This window comes from Acanthopagrus latus, chromosome 6 (genome assembly GCF_904848185.1).
Source record: "Acanthopagrus latus isolate v.2019 chromosome 6, fAcaLat1.1, whole genome shotgun sequence".
NCBI classification, from domain to species: Eukaryota; Metazoa; Chordata; class Actinopteri; order Spariformes; family Sparidae; genus Acanthopagrus; species Acanthopagrus latus.
This window is the reverse complement of record NC_051044.1, coordinates 15,444,707-15,458,867: the sequence shown is the minus strand read 5'-3', so window position 1 is coordinate 15,458,867 and position 14,161 is coordinate 15,444,707. Positions and strand designations below refer to the sequence as shown.

The 14,161-nt window shown below is 40.9% G+C and overlaps 1 protein-coding gene across 17 annotated transcripts in view; it reads left to right on the top strand.

The window, feature by feature from the left end:
- cadpsb (Ca2+-dependent activator protein for secretion b) overlaps positions 1 to 14,161 on the top strand; it is a 74,612-nt gene that overhangs the window by 56,634 nt on the left and 3,817 nt on the right. For 7 of the 17 annotated variants that reach the window (XM_037101314.1, XM_037101322.1, XM_037101318.1 and 4 more), the window contains 12 exons: positions 1,214 to 1,320; positions 3,021 to 3,050; positions 3,587 to 3,595; positions 5,956 to 6,112; positions 6,235 to 6,376; positions 7,106 to 7,267; positions 8,584 to 8,739; positions 8,883 to 9,030; positions 9,186 to 9,260; positions 9,783 to 9,866; positions 10,236 to 10,268; positions 10,457 to 10,564. In XM_037101314.1, coding sequence (XP_036957209.1) covers positions 1,214 to 1,320; positions 3,021 to 3,050; positions 3,587 to 3,595; positions 5,956 to 6,112; positions 6,235 to 6,376; positions 7,106 to 7,267; positions 8,584 to 8,739; positions 8,883 to 9,030; positions 9,186 to 9,260; positions 9,783 to 9,866; positions 10,236 to 10,268; positions 10,457 to 10,564 — 1,211 coding nt within the window. The remainder of the gene's footprint in view (positions 1 to 1,213; positions 1,321 to 3,020; positions 3,051 to 3,586; positions 3,596 to 5,955; positions 6,113 to 6,234; positions 6,377 to 7,105; positions 7,268 to 8,583; positions 8,740 to 8,882; positions 9,031 to 9,185; positions 9,261 to 9,782; positions 9,867 to 10,235; positions 10,269 to 10,456; positions 10,565 to 14,161) is intronic. The other 10 variants (XM_037101319.1, XM_037101316.1, XM_037101321.1 and 7 more) reach the window with 4 other exon arrangements.

The window sequence follows — 14,161 nt, the reverse complement described above, 5'->3', positions numbered from 1 at the left end:
CTGTCAGCAAAGGTACAAGCAAGTGATCTGGAGCTTTTGCAGATTATAGACCAACGTTTCATAAATGATGAGAAGGCCAACGTAGCTTTTAGTGTGCAAAACTTTAGTCAGTGGCACTGTGAAAATATTCATTTAAACACATTGGTTCAAATGATTGAAAACAAGTTTCTGAGATCATAGCTGATTTATACAGAAGAATGTGCTTAAAACATCTGATGAACCAGACACATAATGCATCTGGCCGTGTTTAGAGCGCTACGACATACCAATTTCACTTTAAATCTACGGGCGACTAAAACTGCCAAAATCCTCATTCTCATAATGAAGCAAGAATGCCACAAAGAATTGTAAAAAGAAAATACAGAACATAAAAGTTGATGGAAGTAAATCGGGGTGAAATGCAAAGAAAAGTTGATATAGAAATAAATAAAAAAAAATAAAATGTTTAAAATGGGTAACAGAATGGAACGTTTAATGCTAAAGTTCAGTAAATACAAAGTAAAATAAAGACAGAAATATCAACTTAGGTCACAATTTATAAATTAATCAACGCCTACATACAAATGCCATATATTTTAAATGGTATTTTATATGGAAATTCTTGGAATATAATTTATTGATTTAGCCATTTGTTGATCTTCCTTTATTTTTGGATTTTGGCACTTTCAGTCCTCAATATATAGCAACACAAATAGTAAGTAAATCAACATAAGAAATAAGACATGCACTGAATATGTTAAGAGTTTAACAGAAAATTTTAAACAGAATGAATGAAATATTTTTTCAGTGTCTGCCCATGAGTGTTTTTTCCACTCTGCCATGCAACAGCTCCTTACACAGATGACTTATCCAGTACCGCTTCATGATATGCATGTTTCTGATGCCACTCGCACCTCCATCTCAGCGCCACTATTCCTGTGCCTGATACTCCTCCAACATAAGTCTGAATATCCCACAACCACATCAGCTCTGTTGCTTTATGTCATGCAACCCTAAAATGCATATAGATGAGAAACACGCTTTACTTGTTAAAGGGGTTATGGTAGGTAAACATCACAGTGTAGGCGCTGTGTTTATACTTTTATTAAACAGTCAAAAAATATAGACAGGAAAAATCTTCTGAATAGTCAAAAGAAGAAAACAAAAATCCCCCTGGAATCCTTCTCTGTGCTTGACTAACCACTCATCCCTCACCCTCATCCTTTTGTCTCAGAGAACGTAGGCCGCTTAGTCACGCCTGCCAAAAAGCTGGAGGAAACAATTCGCCTGGCGGAGTTAGTCATAGAGGTCCTCCAGCAGAACCAGGAACACCACGCGGAGGTGAGTGAGAACCCCCTCCTCCTCTCCTCCTCAAAACACTTTCCCTCTATACTCTCACTCTTATCTCACTCCGCCCCTCCAACAGCGAGTTAGTCTTATTATCAGTCACTCTATAAATAAAGCTGCTTTCATCTATGGGTAATGGAAAAAGAAGAAAAAAAAAAAAAAACTTCCAGAGATTAATTTAATTTAGGAAATCTCTAATTGGTGCTCGACAGACCATGGATTTAGAGTGTAATGTTTGAGCAGAGACTGTAAATTAGACAGAAAATGATACAATGTGTGCAGTTATTTCCTCTAATCACAGTCCACAGCTCAGAGTTGCAGTGTTACATAACCTGCTGAAATATTGGTTAATATTTTATTCAAGGTAATCCAGTCTAAACAGAAGGCAGGAGGGTAAACAGTAAAACAGGCTGACAAACATTACTCGCACCTTCTGCGTGCTCCTGACATAAAATGGAAAAAGGTTTGTAAGTTTGAAAATGTTTTGATTAAGTTGTCCTTGGTACATTTTGAAGCCAGAAATAGCCAGTGGTGGAAGAAGTAGTAGTAAAAGTACCAAAGCAACAGAAATAGAAATAAACTATTAGAGGTGTGCATTTGAAATCCTGGAGAAGTGTTATCAGAATAAAGGTCCCATATTATACAGATTTTCAGGTTCATACTTTAACTTAAGGTATCTGTTTACATTATTAGCATTATTTTTGTCGTACTGTCACACGTCGCTGCAGCACCTCTGTTCACCCTCTGAATGCTGCATTTTAGTGCTCATCTCTTTAAGGCCCCCCTCCTGCTCCGATTGGTCTGCTCTCACATGCCTGAGGCGGCACCCCACGGTGTTTCTGCTTCTCTGCGGGTGTTTTTTTATTTTTTTATTTTCAACCGTGGCTGTGCTGGGGCCAGTGACTGTAACACTGTGACATCACAACCTTACAAAAGTTCAGATGGCTCGTTAAAAGGCAGAGTTTGTGAAAATGGACTGTGTGCATTTCTACATTATCTCAGTGTTTTGTACTTTTACAGTACTATGCAGCACCTACACCTGCTCTTGAATCACAAAAGACATGGAAAACTCAAATTTTTGACAATATGGGACCTTTAATATTGATGAATCCATGAGAAAGACGATAATGTGAGATGAATAACAGGGTCATAAAAAAGAAAAAACAAAGGTTTTGTATTGTTTTTTTGGATTATTTCTAATCTATTTCCTTTTTTGTGCAAAACATGGATAATTGTGTTTTCACCACCACCTTACGGTTATTCAAATGAGACCATATAAGAAGTTTAGAGGGGAAATGACTTGAACATGTTGTTTTTTTGGGTTTAAAAGCAAGAAAACGGTAAATTGAATTGACAACAATGCATTGTGTTATAAGAATGTAAAATCTTAATCTGAAAACCATTAGCTATAAATGAAGTGTAGTGAAAGTGTATGTAGCAAATGTATGCTGCAGTAGAAGTACAACACAAAACGGAAAAATACCCAGGTTAAAACTGTAGTACATTACTAATAAATGTTTCTTTCCACCACTGAAATAATCCCATGATTGCACCCTGCTTGCTGCTATAAACACTGAGCTGATAGAAAAGCATGATGAGAATGTGCAGTTGTGTGGACCTGAAGGTGATCCAGTGTGATCTTAGAATATACAGATAAAGCAGATTTATTCTATCTCTCTGAATATGCTTGACAGGCGGCAGTCACAAGTTCTGGAGATCAATCGGTACAGTATTTTTATTTCTTTCTCCTCTTCAGTCCCCATCACGACCCCCCTGTATGGCATGTGCGCCACTCTGGCAACAGGCACTCTTTCTAGACACAATGAGCTCATAGATGCTGTAGTAATGGGTGGGTTTTGTAGGCCATAGAAGTGAGAGCAACCTTGTTTTGTTTAAAACTGAAAAGGCACTTTTAGCTTGCACAACATAATTGTGATCATGAAGCATGTTCATCGGGCCATAAAGAGGTTTCCTTTTTCTCCAAGCATGCTGAACAGTAAATTTCCCAAAGTATGCTCCATGTGAACCTTTTTGAAGTTTGATCCACCATAAACATTTGTTTCCCCCTCCATCCAGCGATTAATTTTCACAGTCCGCACTTGTTCAAGCATTACTCCCCCAGCTTCTCCTCTTCCATCCCTCTCTGCTGTCTATTCTTAGTTTCAAAACCCTTTGAAGAGAAATGCCTCAAAAAATACATTACTGTTCTGTACATCTTCCTGTGTCCTCACTGTCATATGATTGATGACTGTCCGAGCAGGGAAAAGAGGTATGTAGTGAAGTTGAATGAGAACGTCCTATAATGCTCTGTGCATGTCCAGTAGATGATGCCCCTCCCCTCTCAGCATCAGTTCGCTCCCTCAGGATTGGTGATTGATACGGCTGCGTTGATACATCACTATAGTCTATATCTGGCTGAACACTGGGTCTGCCCCAGAGCTCTCAGGGTCCCGTATGTGTCCCTTAACCTCCATCAAAGGTTGGTGAGGCCACTCAGCCTGCCGACCTTTGAGTGTCCCCCCCCTCACTTGTTGGAAGCTTTTACGGACCCCCCCCCCACCCCCGAACCCATTATGATAAAAGTATCTCTCCTTGAATGTGATGGAGAAGAGCTTTGTTTGCTGCCTGTTTCTCTAACACTAGAAAACTGTCAAGCTTTTAAATATTAGGAGCGGGCAGGTAAGTAGCCAGGTAAGTAAAGGTTTTGACCGCCAGTGTGGTGGTTGGGGCCAAATAGGAAAGTAGCTGAAAGACTGTAAAATTTTATTATTATTATTATTATTTTTTTTTTTTAAATAAGAGCATGCAGCGTAATTTGGAGAAGATCAAGCTTAATTTATTGAACTTGGCAACATGTTAGTCTGAATGATAAGCAAATAAGCCAAGCCAAGACTGCCAGCGAAGCAAATACCGTACGTCTGCTGTCAAAGGGGTGAGGAAGTCCTGACTGTGCTGGAAAACGGTCGGCTGAATCCCACAGACTTACTTAACTAATTGGAACAGACGCACTCCGACACTAGAGATGCTGTGTGCTGCAGTCCTTGGTGTGCCTACTCGAAGATGTGCATGAGTCACATTCGCATCTAAGCGGGCTCTGGGTTTGTCGGTGATGTGAATGGTGGACCCCCTCATCTCCTAGCTTGAGTGAAAAGCATGCAGGGAGCTCCACGTTTGCATGAGAAAAAAGCACCTCTCCCTTTAAACCTTTATATTGATGCTGTGGTGAATATAACAAGGCACGAACATGCAACCCTACTGTGTGATCCTTTGTGCTACATATAAAGTTGATTTACAGTTCAACCCACTTTTATGTCCCAATCAATGAGAGCAGTGGATTCGGTTTCTGAGTATACAACGGGAAACACACGACACACACACGATACACAAGCAACAGCAGACAGGTGTGTCCTTTCTGTGAAAACTATTTTTGAAGGATAAAGCAAGCGATCTACGTGAGACGCACATAAATACTGACAACAGTGGGCGTTTAAAGGGTAACTCCACCAATTTTAGACACATGTGCTTATGGACAGTTTAAAAACAAATCAGAACAAGAGAACCAGAGATCTCAACATTTTTATTCAACGCATTCTCCTTCTTTTCAAAGTCTGGTGCCTACATTACCCACAATGCATCCTTAACTACTGAGTGACATCACTGCAGGCAATTTTTTAACATATATAGAAGTCCTCCTCAAGACCTTGGTGGGGTTACCCTTTAATGCATTGTTTAAGTTTCACATTTTGGAAATGCCTGCTGAGGAGTTAGGCGTCAGTCAAATAATGAAGCTATGGCCAGTTATCGGTTAGCTTAGCTTAGAATAAAGACTTGAAGCAAGTGTTAACTACTAGCCTGGCTTTGTCCAAAGGTAAAAATAATTACTTCTAATGCTCATTAAATAATAAGTTATATCCTTTTTCTTAAATGTTATAATAGTTACATATTTATTGGCTGGGTGCAGCGACTATCTGGACGTCCTGGTGGCTCCAGGGAGTTTCTGTGCCTGAACAAACAATTTTTCACCTTTAGACTACTTTTTCTTTTACAGCCTTATTGCTGAGCTAAGCTAACCGGCTGTTGGTTCTAGTTTGTTATCAGGGGACAGATGTGAGAGTGATGTCATGTGGGAGGCTGATGTGGGTGAAAACACTGAAATATGTGCCGATAAACATTTACATGCGCACACACACATACACACTCTTAACATTAATGTACATACACAACTAGCATGCACATTTTCAGTGTGTATTTGCACATCCCTAACGTACATGTGCATGCCTTTTGCATGTACCTGCACATATTTCAGTATTTTCTACCTCTATCAGCCTCCCATACTATCAAACTTCTCATCTAACTATCAGCAATCAAAGCATTAGTATATTTCCCTAAATGCTTAACTACTCCTTTGTCGAACTTTAACACACACAGAGAATACACAAATCTAGTGGCATCTCCTTTCAAGACCTGATGAGCTCCAGTTGTGTGTATTGTTCCTTCCTTCCTTCCTTCCTTCCTTCCTTCCTTCCTTCCTTCCTTCCTTCCTTCCATGTCCTTCTTCCTTGTGCCATCCCATCTCTTAACTGGAAACCCGGGTTCACCTGTTTGTTTTTCCACATGCTGTGTCTCTAGGCGTTTGCATGGTGGACAGACCTCATGGTGGAGCATGCAGAGAACTTCCTGGCCCTTTACGCCATCGACATGGATGCCGCTCTGGAGATCCAATCCCCTGAGAGCTGGGACAGCTTCCCCCTCTTCCAACTGCTCAATGACTTTCTCCGGACAGACTGTGAGCTCCTGTCCAAACATACATTTTAAAAACATCTTTCTAGCCACTTCAGGTGTTTCATGTTCGTACAAAGACACTAACGCCTTTCTGTCACTGCCTCTTTTTCCGCGGTCTTTTTCCAGATCACCTGTGCAATGGAAAGTTCCACAAACACCTTCAGGATCTGTATGCTCCTCTGGTGGTTAGATATGTGGATCTGATGGAGTCCTCCATTGCTCAGTCAATTCACAAGGGCTTTGATCGAGAGTCCTGGGAGCCTGTAAAGTAAGGAGCCTCCGTCTTTATAGCTAGGCTGTAGGATGGTGGGAGACGCAGTGCTTTTATATTCAGATGACAGGCTGATTGCGCGGAGGCTGAGATAACTGGGAGAGCAGCTGTATTGTTCACCCGGGCTTCCTGTAGGTTCACTTTTAAAGAAGGAGCCAAGAGTGGGCTGGATAACCTATTTTTTTCCTCTGCAAGAAATAGGTTATTTATTCTGAATACATTCTTTGACTAATGTAAGTGTCTTAAGTAATTTCTCTCCAACACATTGGGGTCACGGCAACACCTAATATTTCTGTTGTTTTGTCTTGTGAACTAACCATCATAATGTGTGCTTTGACATGTTGCCAGAAACAAAAGGCCTCCAGTCTGTTGCGTTGCCGTTTACAGCTCATTTGTTGTTGCTTTCACATTTTTGCTTTTGCATTTATTAGAGATTCAAGCTAAGATTTATTAAGGTAAATGTTTTTTTTTTTCCATTTATTCCTTTCAGTGTCACTTTGCTTCTCGTTCTTGCTGCATTTTATACAATATATGTGTGCATCCTTGAGTCCAGCTCTCTTTACTCTGTAGCTCTTCGTATAACGTGTGTCTAATGCGTGTTACCGTACGTTCCTGTCTTCACCTAATTTCTGATTTTTACTTTGATGATGAGTGTTACATGGCTTTCTGCAGCTCCCGCACCACTGTTATGGATCCTTTTTTCTTTTTGTCTGTCTTTTTCTGCAGGAGTTTAACAAGTAATCTGCCCAATGTGAATCTACCAAATGTGAACCTCCAAATTCCCAAAGTACCAAATCTGCCAGTGCCAGTAGCAGGACTATCAGTTAACCTTCCACAAATGCCTAGCTTTTCTACCCCGTCATGGATGGCTGCTATATATGACTCTGAGTGTGTATTCAACAAGTTTACTTTAGAAATATTAAGCCAGCAGAGACTGCCTTGGTATGAAGATGCTCTCAGCCAAAGATAGTAAAAAAAACAAAAAAAACATATGTTACAGAAAAAATGCAATAAAATTCTTCTGTATGGATCCAACTGAACAAATTGCATTGCACTGAGATTTAGTTAGTTCTCTCTTGTGTGAATACTCTATAATTATGTCCATGTTCATGCCAAGAGCTCTCTGAGAGGTGTTAGAGTAGATGGGGTTCTGCTTTCTAAAAATGAGAGGCTGAAACGCTCTCATTTGTCTCAACATGCATGCTGTTGAGCTGAAGTGCGGAGATACAGGCCAAAAAACAAAACAAAAATATACATTGATACCATATGTTGTCCCCTTTGAGAACATTTTCAAGTTCTACAAAAAAAAAGTATCTCCTAAGAGTTGTTGTCCCCAGACATTTGCTTTTTTGTAGCGAACTGTAGATCAGTCATGGCCGTAGGTTCATCTCTGACCTTGAGCACCTGCTAGTAGTCTAATTGGGAAGGTTGAAATGGGTGGGACTGGAGGTGATGGCACGGAGAGACTGGGCAGATGGCGTTCATACTGCTCTGTTTTATCACCTCCTCTCCCGACTCTTTCCTACAGCGCCTTCCCAATAAGCTCTACTCAGGCTGGCCTAAAAGGTCTGCATGGTTTGTCTGGTAACTCTTCCAGGGGCCCGACCAGCCTGGGGACATGGATGTTGAGAGAGGGCCTGTGATTAAGGGAAATCAATTTGGAGATTTTCTTTTTTTTTTTCCTTTTTATCTGTGGACCATAAATGCTCCTTTTTTCTTTCTTTCTTTTTTTTTTTTTACACGCCCTCCCTCACTTCTCCATCCCCCCCCTCCCACTCCTTTGTCTTGACACGGTGTGATTAACTGCTGTATCTGCAGTGACTTTACCTGCATGTGGCCACTTCACCTTCCAGTCAATAATCATACACTGCAGCATGGTTATTGATTTGTTACACTTAAAACCCCGCCTGCTCCTTTTGCATCCATACACTGACTGTCCAGAAACATCCGAACAAACCGGAAATGAGACAGACATTTGGAACATAGCAGTCAGTGTATGGTCGGAATAAAATCTGACTGTGTACAGGTGTGGAGGAACAGCATCCTCCTCCTCCACACCTGCCACAACACACCCCCTCCCCCACAAACACACCCTTCCCACCCTCCATTTCTTCGTCAGGGTGACCTTTGTCTTCTGACCTGTGTGTGTGTATGTGTGTGTGTGTGTGTGTATGTGTGTGTTTGTTTGTGTGTGTCGATGGCAGTAACGGCTCCGGGACGTCGGAGGACCTCTTCTGGAAGCTGGATGCTCTCCAGACCTTCATCAGGGACCTACACTGGCCAGAGGAGGAGTTTGCCAAACACCTCGAGAGTCGCATACAGCTCATGTCGAGCAACATGATCGAGAACTGTGTCAAACGGTGTGTTTTGTGTGCGTTTGTTTGCACGAGGAGAACCTAAAAAAAAAACAAAAAAAACAAATACTTAGGGGCCCTGAATGCTGAGAACACCTTACTGAAATGTTTATAGTACAGTGCTTATGAATATTTCACTCGCATTGCAGCACTAGGATGGCTTTCGAGTCCAAACTGACAAAAAGCAGCAAGTCCACAGATTTCCGCATTTCTCCAACATTATGCACCATGTTCAACGTGATGGTGGATGCCAAGGACCAGTCGGCTAAACTGTGCGCAATGGAGATGGGCCAAGAGGTAAAAACTTCACCTGCGACAGTAAAAAAAAAAAAAATAAATGTATTAGTTGCATTAATAATAGACAATATATTAGTTGTACATTTGTAAGAAGAAAACAATATGTTTAGTCATGTTTTGTAAGAAAAAAAGAAATCCTTCTCCTCTCTTTGCAGAAACAGTTCCACTCCCAAATAGACGAACTGATAGAGGAGAGCGTGAAAGACATGATCCAGCTTCTGGTTGCAAAGGTGCGACTGTAAATGTGGCATGTTGCTCTGTCTGCTGGACAGTCCACGACTTCTGTTCAGACTGAAATATCTCAACTGTTTGATGGACTGGCATCAAAGTTTGTACAGTTGTTATTTTTTCGTGACGGTGAACCTTATCACATGAGGGGATCCTTTGATAAGGCATCGGACAATATGCAAATATTGTAAGAATCATTGAAAACTGTACATCACAGTACTGTAAGTCACCCGATTACCTGCAAAATATTCTTAAAACTTTAAAAATGGAAACCTCAGATGGCGGTAAAACACAATCATCAGCTCTTTCAAGACTTTGTGGTACGATATTATACAAATTATTCCAATAATGACAACTAAACTAATTGTGAGTGTTTTTGATGATCCTGATCTCACCTCTGGCGCCATCATGGGTCAAAATTCAAATAGCCAATTAGCAAGTGATAAGCTAAAGATGGTGAACATGGTATAAACATTAAGCCTGCTTGACTTATTGCCTGTTTTTTTTCCCCCCTCGTTTCGCAGTTTGTTGCCATTCTGGAGGGAGTGTTGGCTAAGATTTCCAGATATGATGAAGGAACTCTCTTCTCCTCATTCCTTTCATTCACGGTGAGTGGAGCTTTCTCTTTACTCAGCCTCTTGCTGCCTCATTTTCCTTAATGGGCTTGAAATGGAATTCTTTGGCAGTATTAGGGGCGTCATTATCGTAAATCAATACTCTTTGTATCACACCAAAATGAGTTGGTGGAGTACTGTAGCGACTAAAGTTGCCTCCTCAGATGAAATGATGCTCACTGTTATTTACCCATTATTTGGTCAGATTGGATTTTTTTAGATGTAAAAGTTTGTGTATGGCTTCTGCATTTGGTAAAAAACCATGTTTATATTTCTCAAAGCAACATTAAAGTTGTGGATTTTAGAAGATGGAAGAGATTGATTACGATTTCCCTCTAAATGACATTTTGATTTGATTTTCAGGTGAAAGCTGCCTCTAAATATGTGGATGTACCTGTAAGTGCAATAACACCCCACCTCTCCGTGTGCTTATGAGTTTGTTTGTTTTTTCAGTTGGCAGTTGAACAAAAAATACTTCATGTTTCATCGACTGTGTTTCTTCTCTGCCTTTTTTTTTGAAATCACAGTAATTGTCCAGCGTTTGCTTCTTCCCCTCCTGACCCTGCTGTGTTTCCGCTTTACAGAAACCCGGAATGGACGTGGCCGATGGCTATGTGACCTTTGTGCGCCACTCTCAGGATATTCTTCGTGATAAGGTCAATGAGGAGGTGTATATAGAAAGGTTATTTGATGTAAGTAAGATGCCGTCTCCTCCGTACAAGAAGGGAGGGGCCTTCCAAAATGTGGCAAAACAACAGGGCAGAGAGGGATAAGTCCCATTTTGAGACCAGGAAATGTATTTCAACCTGGCAGAAGAGGCTTTTCTGATCCTCTACCCCTCTTCACTTCTCTCTTTCTGTCTTCTCTTCTCGCTGAACCTCAGCTGCTGCCCTCTGCATTCTGGTGTGCATTGCCACAGTGCTTTTGGGCCTTTGTGTATGCAAAAAAAAGGAAACTTTTATTTTACAAAGAGTCCATAAAAGCATCCTCAAAAACAGGATTATCTGAAGCAGTGCTCTCTGGAAAGAACAGAACTCTCCACAGTAATCACATGCCGGCACACTGACTTCTATTTTTCGAGCTCACCACTGTACTCTGCGCTTTCAGACACTTTCCACACGAAGCATGTCAGTCTCCTGAATAAATGACACTCAACCTTCTTGGCTTCAGTCCACAGTGGAGCACCCACACGCTGGGTGTGGGTGAAGGATGCTGCTGGATGGGCCGGGGTGACATAATGATGTCACAGTCGGAGGCTGACATGTCGTATGCCCTTGGTCTGTTAGAGCAGTGGTTCCCAACCCAGGGTCAGGACCGCACTGAGGTGTTACAGGTTAAATATCACGGGATGATTAATTATAAAGAGGAAAGACACCACTGACACGCAAAACTACCAGACTCTTCTTTGTTACGTTCTGCAGCCTGTTGCAACGGTTCGTGTATGACGTGAACGCTAACTGCTACGTTGTGAGCAGGTAGAATTACACTGAAGTCATTACTTGTGTGTTATCCCACCTTGTAATCTTAAACTATAATTAAACTAAATCCACTGTGGTGAAAACATAAAAGCAAGTTATGTTTTCACCACTTGTGAATCACTGATGAAATTAGAGAGAAAGACGGAAATTAAGCAACAACAGACTCATGATACATGAAGTAGAATAATGTATGATACTGATAACAAAACAGTCATTTATTGATTGCTTCTGTCAAAGTTCAGAAATCAAAACTCTCTTTCAAGAAAAAAAAAAAATTCTATAATTCTATAATTAGTGTCTCCAGATAATAAGAAGTGATCTATACCTGCCCGAGACAAGTGTAATTTTTCTCCACATTCTCTCACTAGATGTGAACCAATTAGTCGATTGACAGAAAACTAATTGGCTGCTTTTTCCAAAATACTTCACAAAGCCCACCTGCTCTCTGCACTAAGTGATTGACAAGCAGTGTCCAGTGACCGACTGTCCAGACTTTGTTAGCAGTCAGGAGACTGGCTGAGGAAAGAAGTTTGGAGTAAAGCAAGAAAAACTATTTAGAATGACGCAATATCAAGTCGTTAGACCAGAGTTGTGGCATGCGGGGTTGGGACTAATGATCATCTTAAAAAGCGATTAACCTCCTAGTTATTTCACACAACTATGTGATAAATTGTGAGACGTGCCATCAATAAAAGTCAGAACAGTATGAAAAGTAATTCTCATCAGAATTTCCAAGAGCTCAAAGCAATATCTTCAAATTGCTTATTTTGTTCAGTCCAAAACCCAGAGATTCTTCTTTTACCGTCATAAAAGAAAAAGAGAAGTTGCAAAGACGTACAATTAAGAAGGTGGAACCAGCGTTTTTACTTGACAGAAATCACTTAAACAATTAATGGATCATCTGAAAACTTGGCAATTAATTATTTTGATCAACAAATTGATTAGTCAACTAATTGCATGCAAACTACAAACACTGACGGAAATCATGTTATCAGAGGATACTGAACGAGGAACCAGGGCTTTTGGACAAGCAAAGGGTCTTAGGATGAACATTTTTAACAACTCAATAACGTATGGACCAAATGATTCATCATTTAATTGAAAAAAATTATAATATCACTAAGTAGTGTGCATACCTCTCTGCCAAGACCCAACAATCCCCTTCAATCAAATCAAGTCTAATCCAATATCAAACTCTGTAGCCCTGTACTTCAAATAAGCCACTCCATCATCAAGCACCCCTGCAAAAGAGCAAAGAAAAACCCAATCCTATCATTGTACAATAAGGAGAATGAGAAAAAAAAAAATCCTGGATCTGCACCAAATGTTTAAGAGGTCTGTTCTGAGCTGAGACCCGTCTTGTAACCATCTGTTTAGTAGTTCATGTGTAATCCTGCTGACAACAAACCAACAGAGAAACAAACGAACCTCCTTGGCGGAAGTAATAATTGGCCTAACCTGTATGGTGCAGGTAGTTTCTGCTGCTCCTCCACTGCATTCAAACTTTGCCAAGCTGGTGCAACAGCCTGCAAGACCGCAGCAGTTTGAGGCGGAAGCGTCATTAGAGGTCTCACAGTTAATAGAACTCCACGTACTTTTGGTCAAGGGGTTATAAGAAGGCACGACGTTTAAAGGTCACAAGGCAGAAATCCGGTTGGGGACCACTGTGTCAGAGGATGAAGAGAGCACTGACTTACAAAAACATAATCCTTAAACGGGATACATTGACAGCGATGTGTCCTCCATGTGTGGTTTGAACGACACATAATGCTGTGATGTGTGTGCTTCATGTCATTCAGAAACTATTTGTACAGACCTGTGTCTCTGCAGGTGTGTGATGGCTTTGTGTGTGTGACCGATTCTCAGTGAGTTTTTTTTTTTTTTTTTTTATGTCTGAGGGATACTGAGAAGCAAGCGCCCTCTGGTTTCATATTTCTGTGTTGGCTGTAGACGCGCGAGTCTTGCGCCAGATAAATATGATTTTTATTTTTATTTTCCGTTCATTTTGGAGTGAGGAGTGACGCTGGTGTGAAGTGTGGGTCTGCTTCTGTCTTTGTAGGTCCACACTGCCCCCCCCCCTCCTGTGTTGTCAAGTTTTTTCTACTGTGCAGTCCCCCCCCCACCTCGTGTCCTCTGTGTGGCCCCAAAGTGCGGCGAAATCCTACCCAGCACTGTCGTGTTGAAAAAAAAAAAAAAAAAAATCTTCTGAAGATTTCTCAAGCTGTGAATGTTTCAGTTTTATAGTGTTTTTTAAAACTATTCTTTACTAATAGGATGTCAGTGTTTTTCTCTTTCATTTGAATGCATCTCCATCCATCCATCCATCCATTTGCATGCATGTGGGAAAAAAAAAAAAACGTTCCTAGATGTTGCATAGGCTCTACTTTATCTCTCTTTCTTTCACTGATTCATTTCAATCCTTTTTATCTCCTCTTTTTCTGATTAACACCATTCCTGCTGCCTCCTCTATTAAAAAAAAAAAAAAAAAAAAAAAAGTGGCACTTATCTCTAGTGTTGCGTTGCGTTGTTTTATCACATTATGTTGGTTGGCATGATTTTAGAGTCAAATAATCTTCCTGTGTACATCTTCTAGCATGACCCTCCTCCTCAAAGTTCTGCCTCATTTGCACATACAAGCAGTCTTTCCTTAGCACGTACTCTGCCACCCACCCACCTGCGAGGTCTGCATGCACTGCACGCTCAACTCGACTGTGAAGTGGACAGGCATCTGCATATCCAGGCCGCAAAGTTCGAAACCTTTAACAAACCATTCACCCCAATCTTGATTTAAAATAAAGAAGAAGAAGAAGA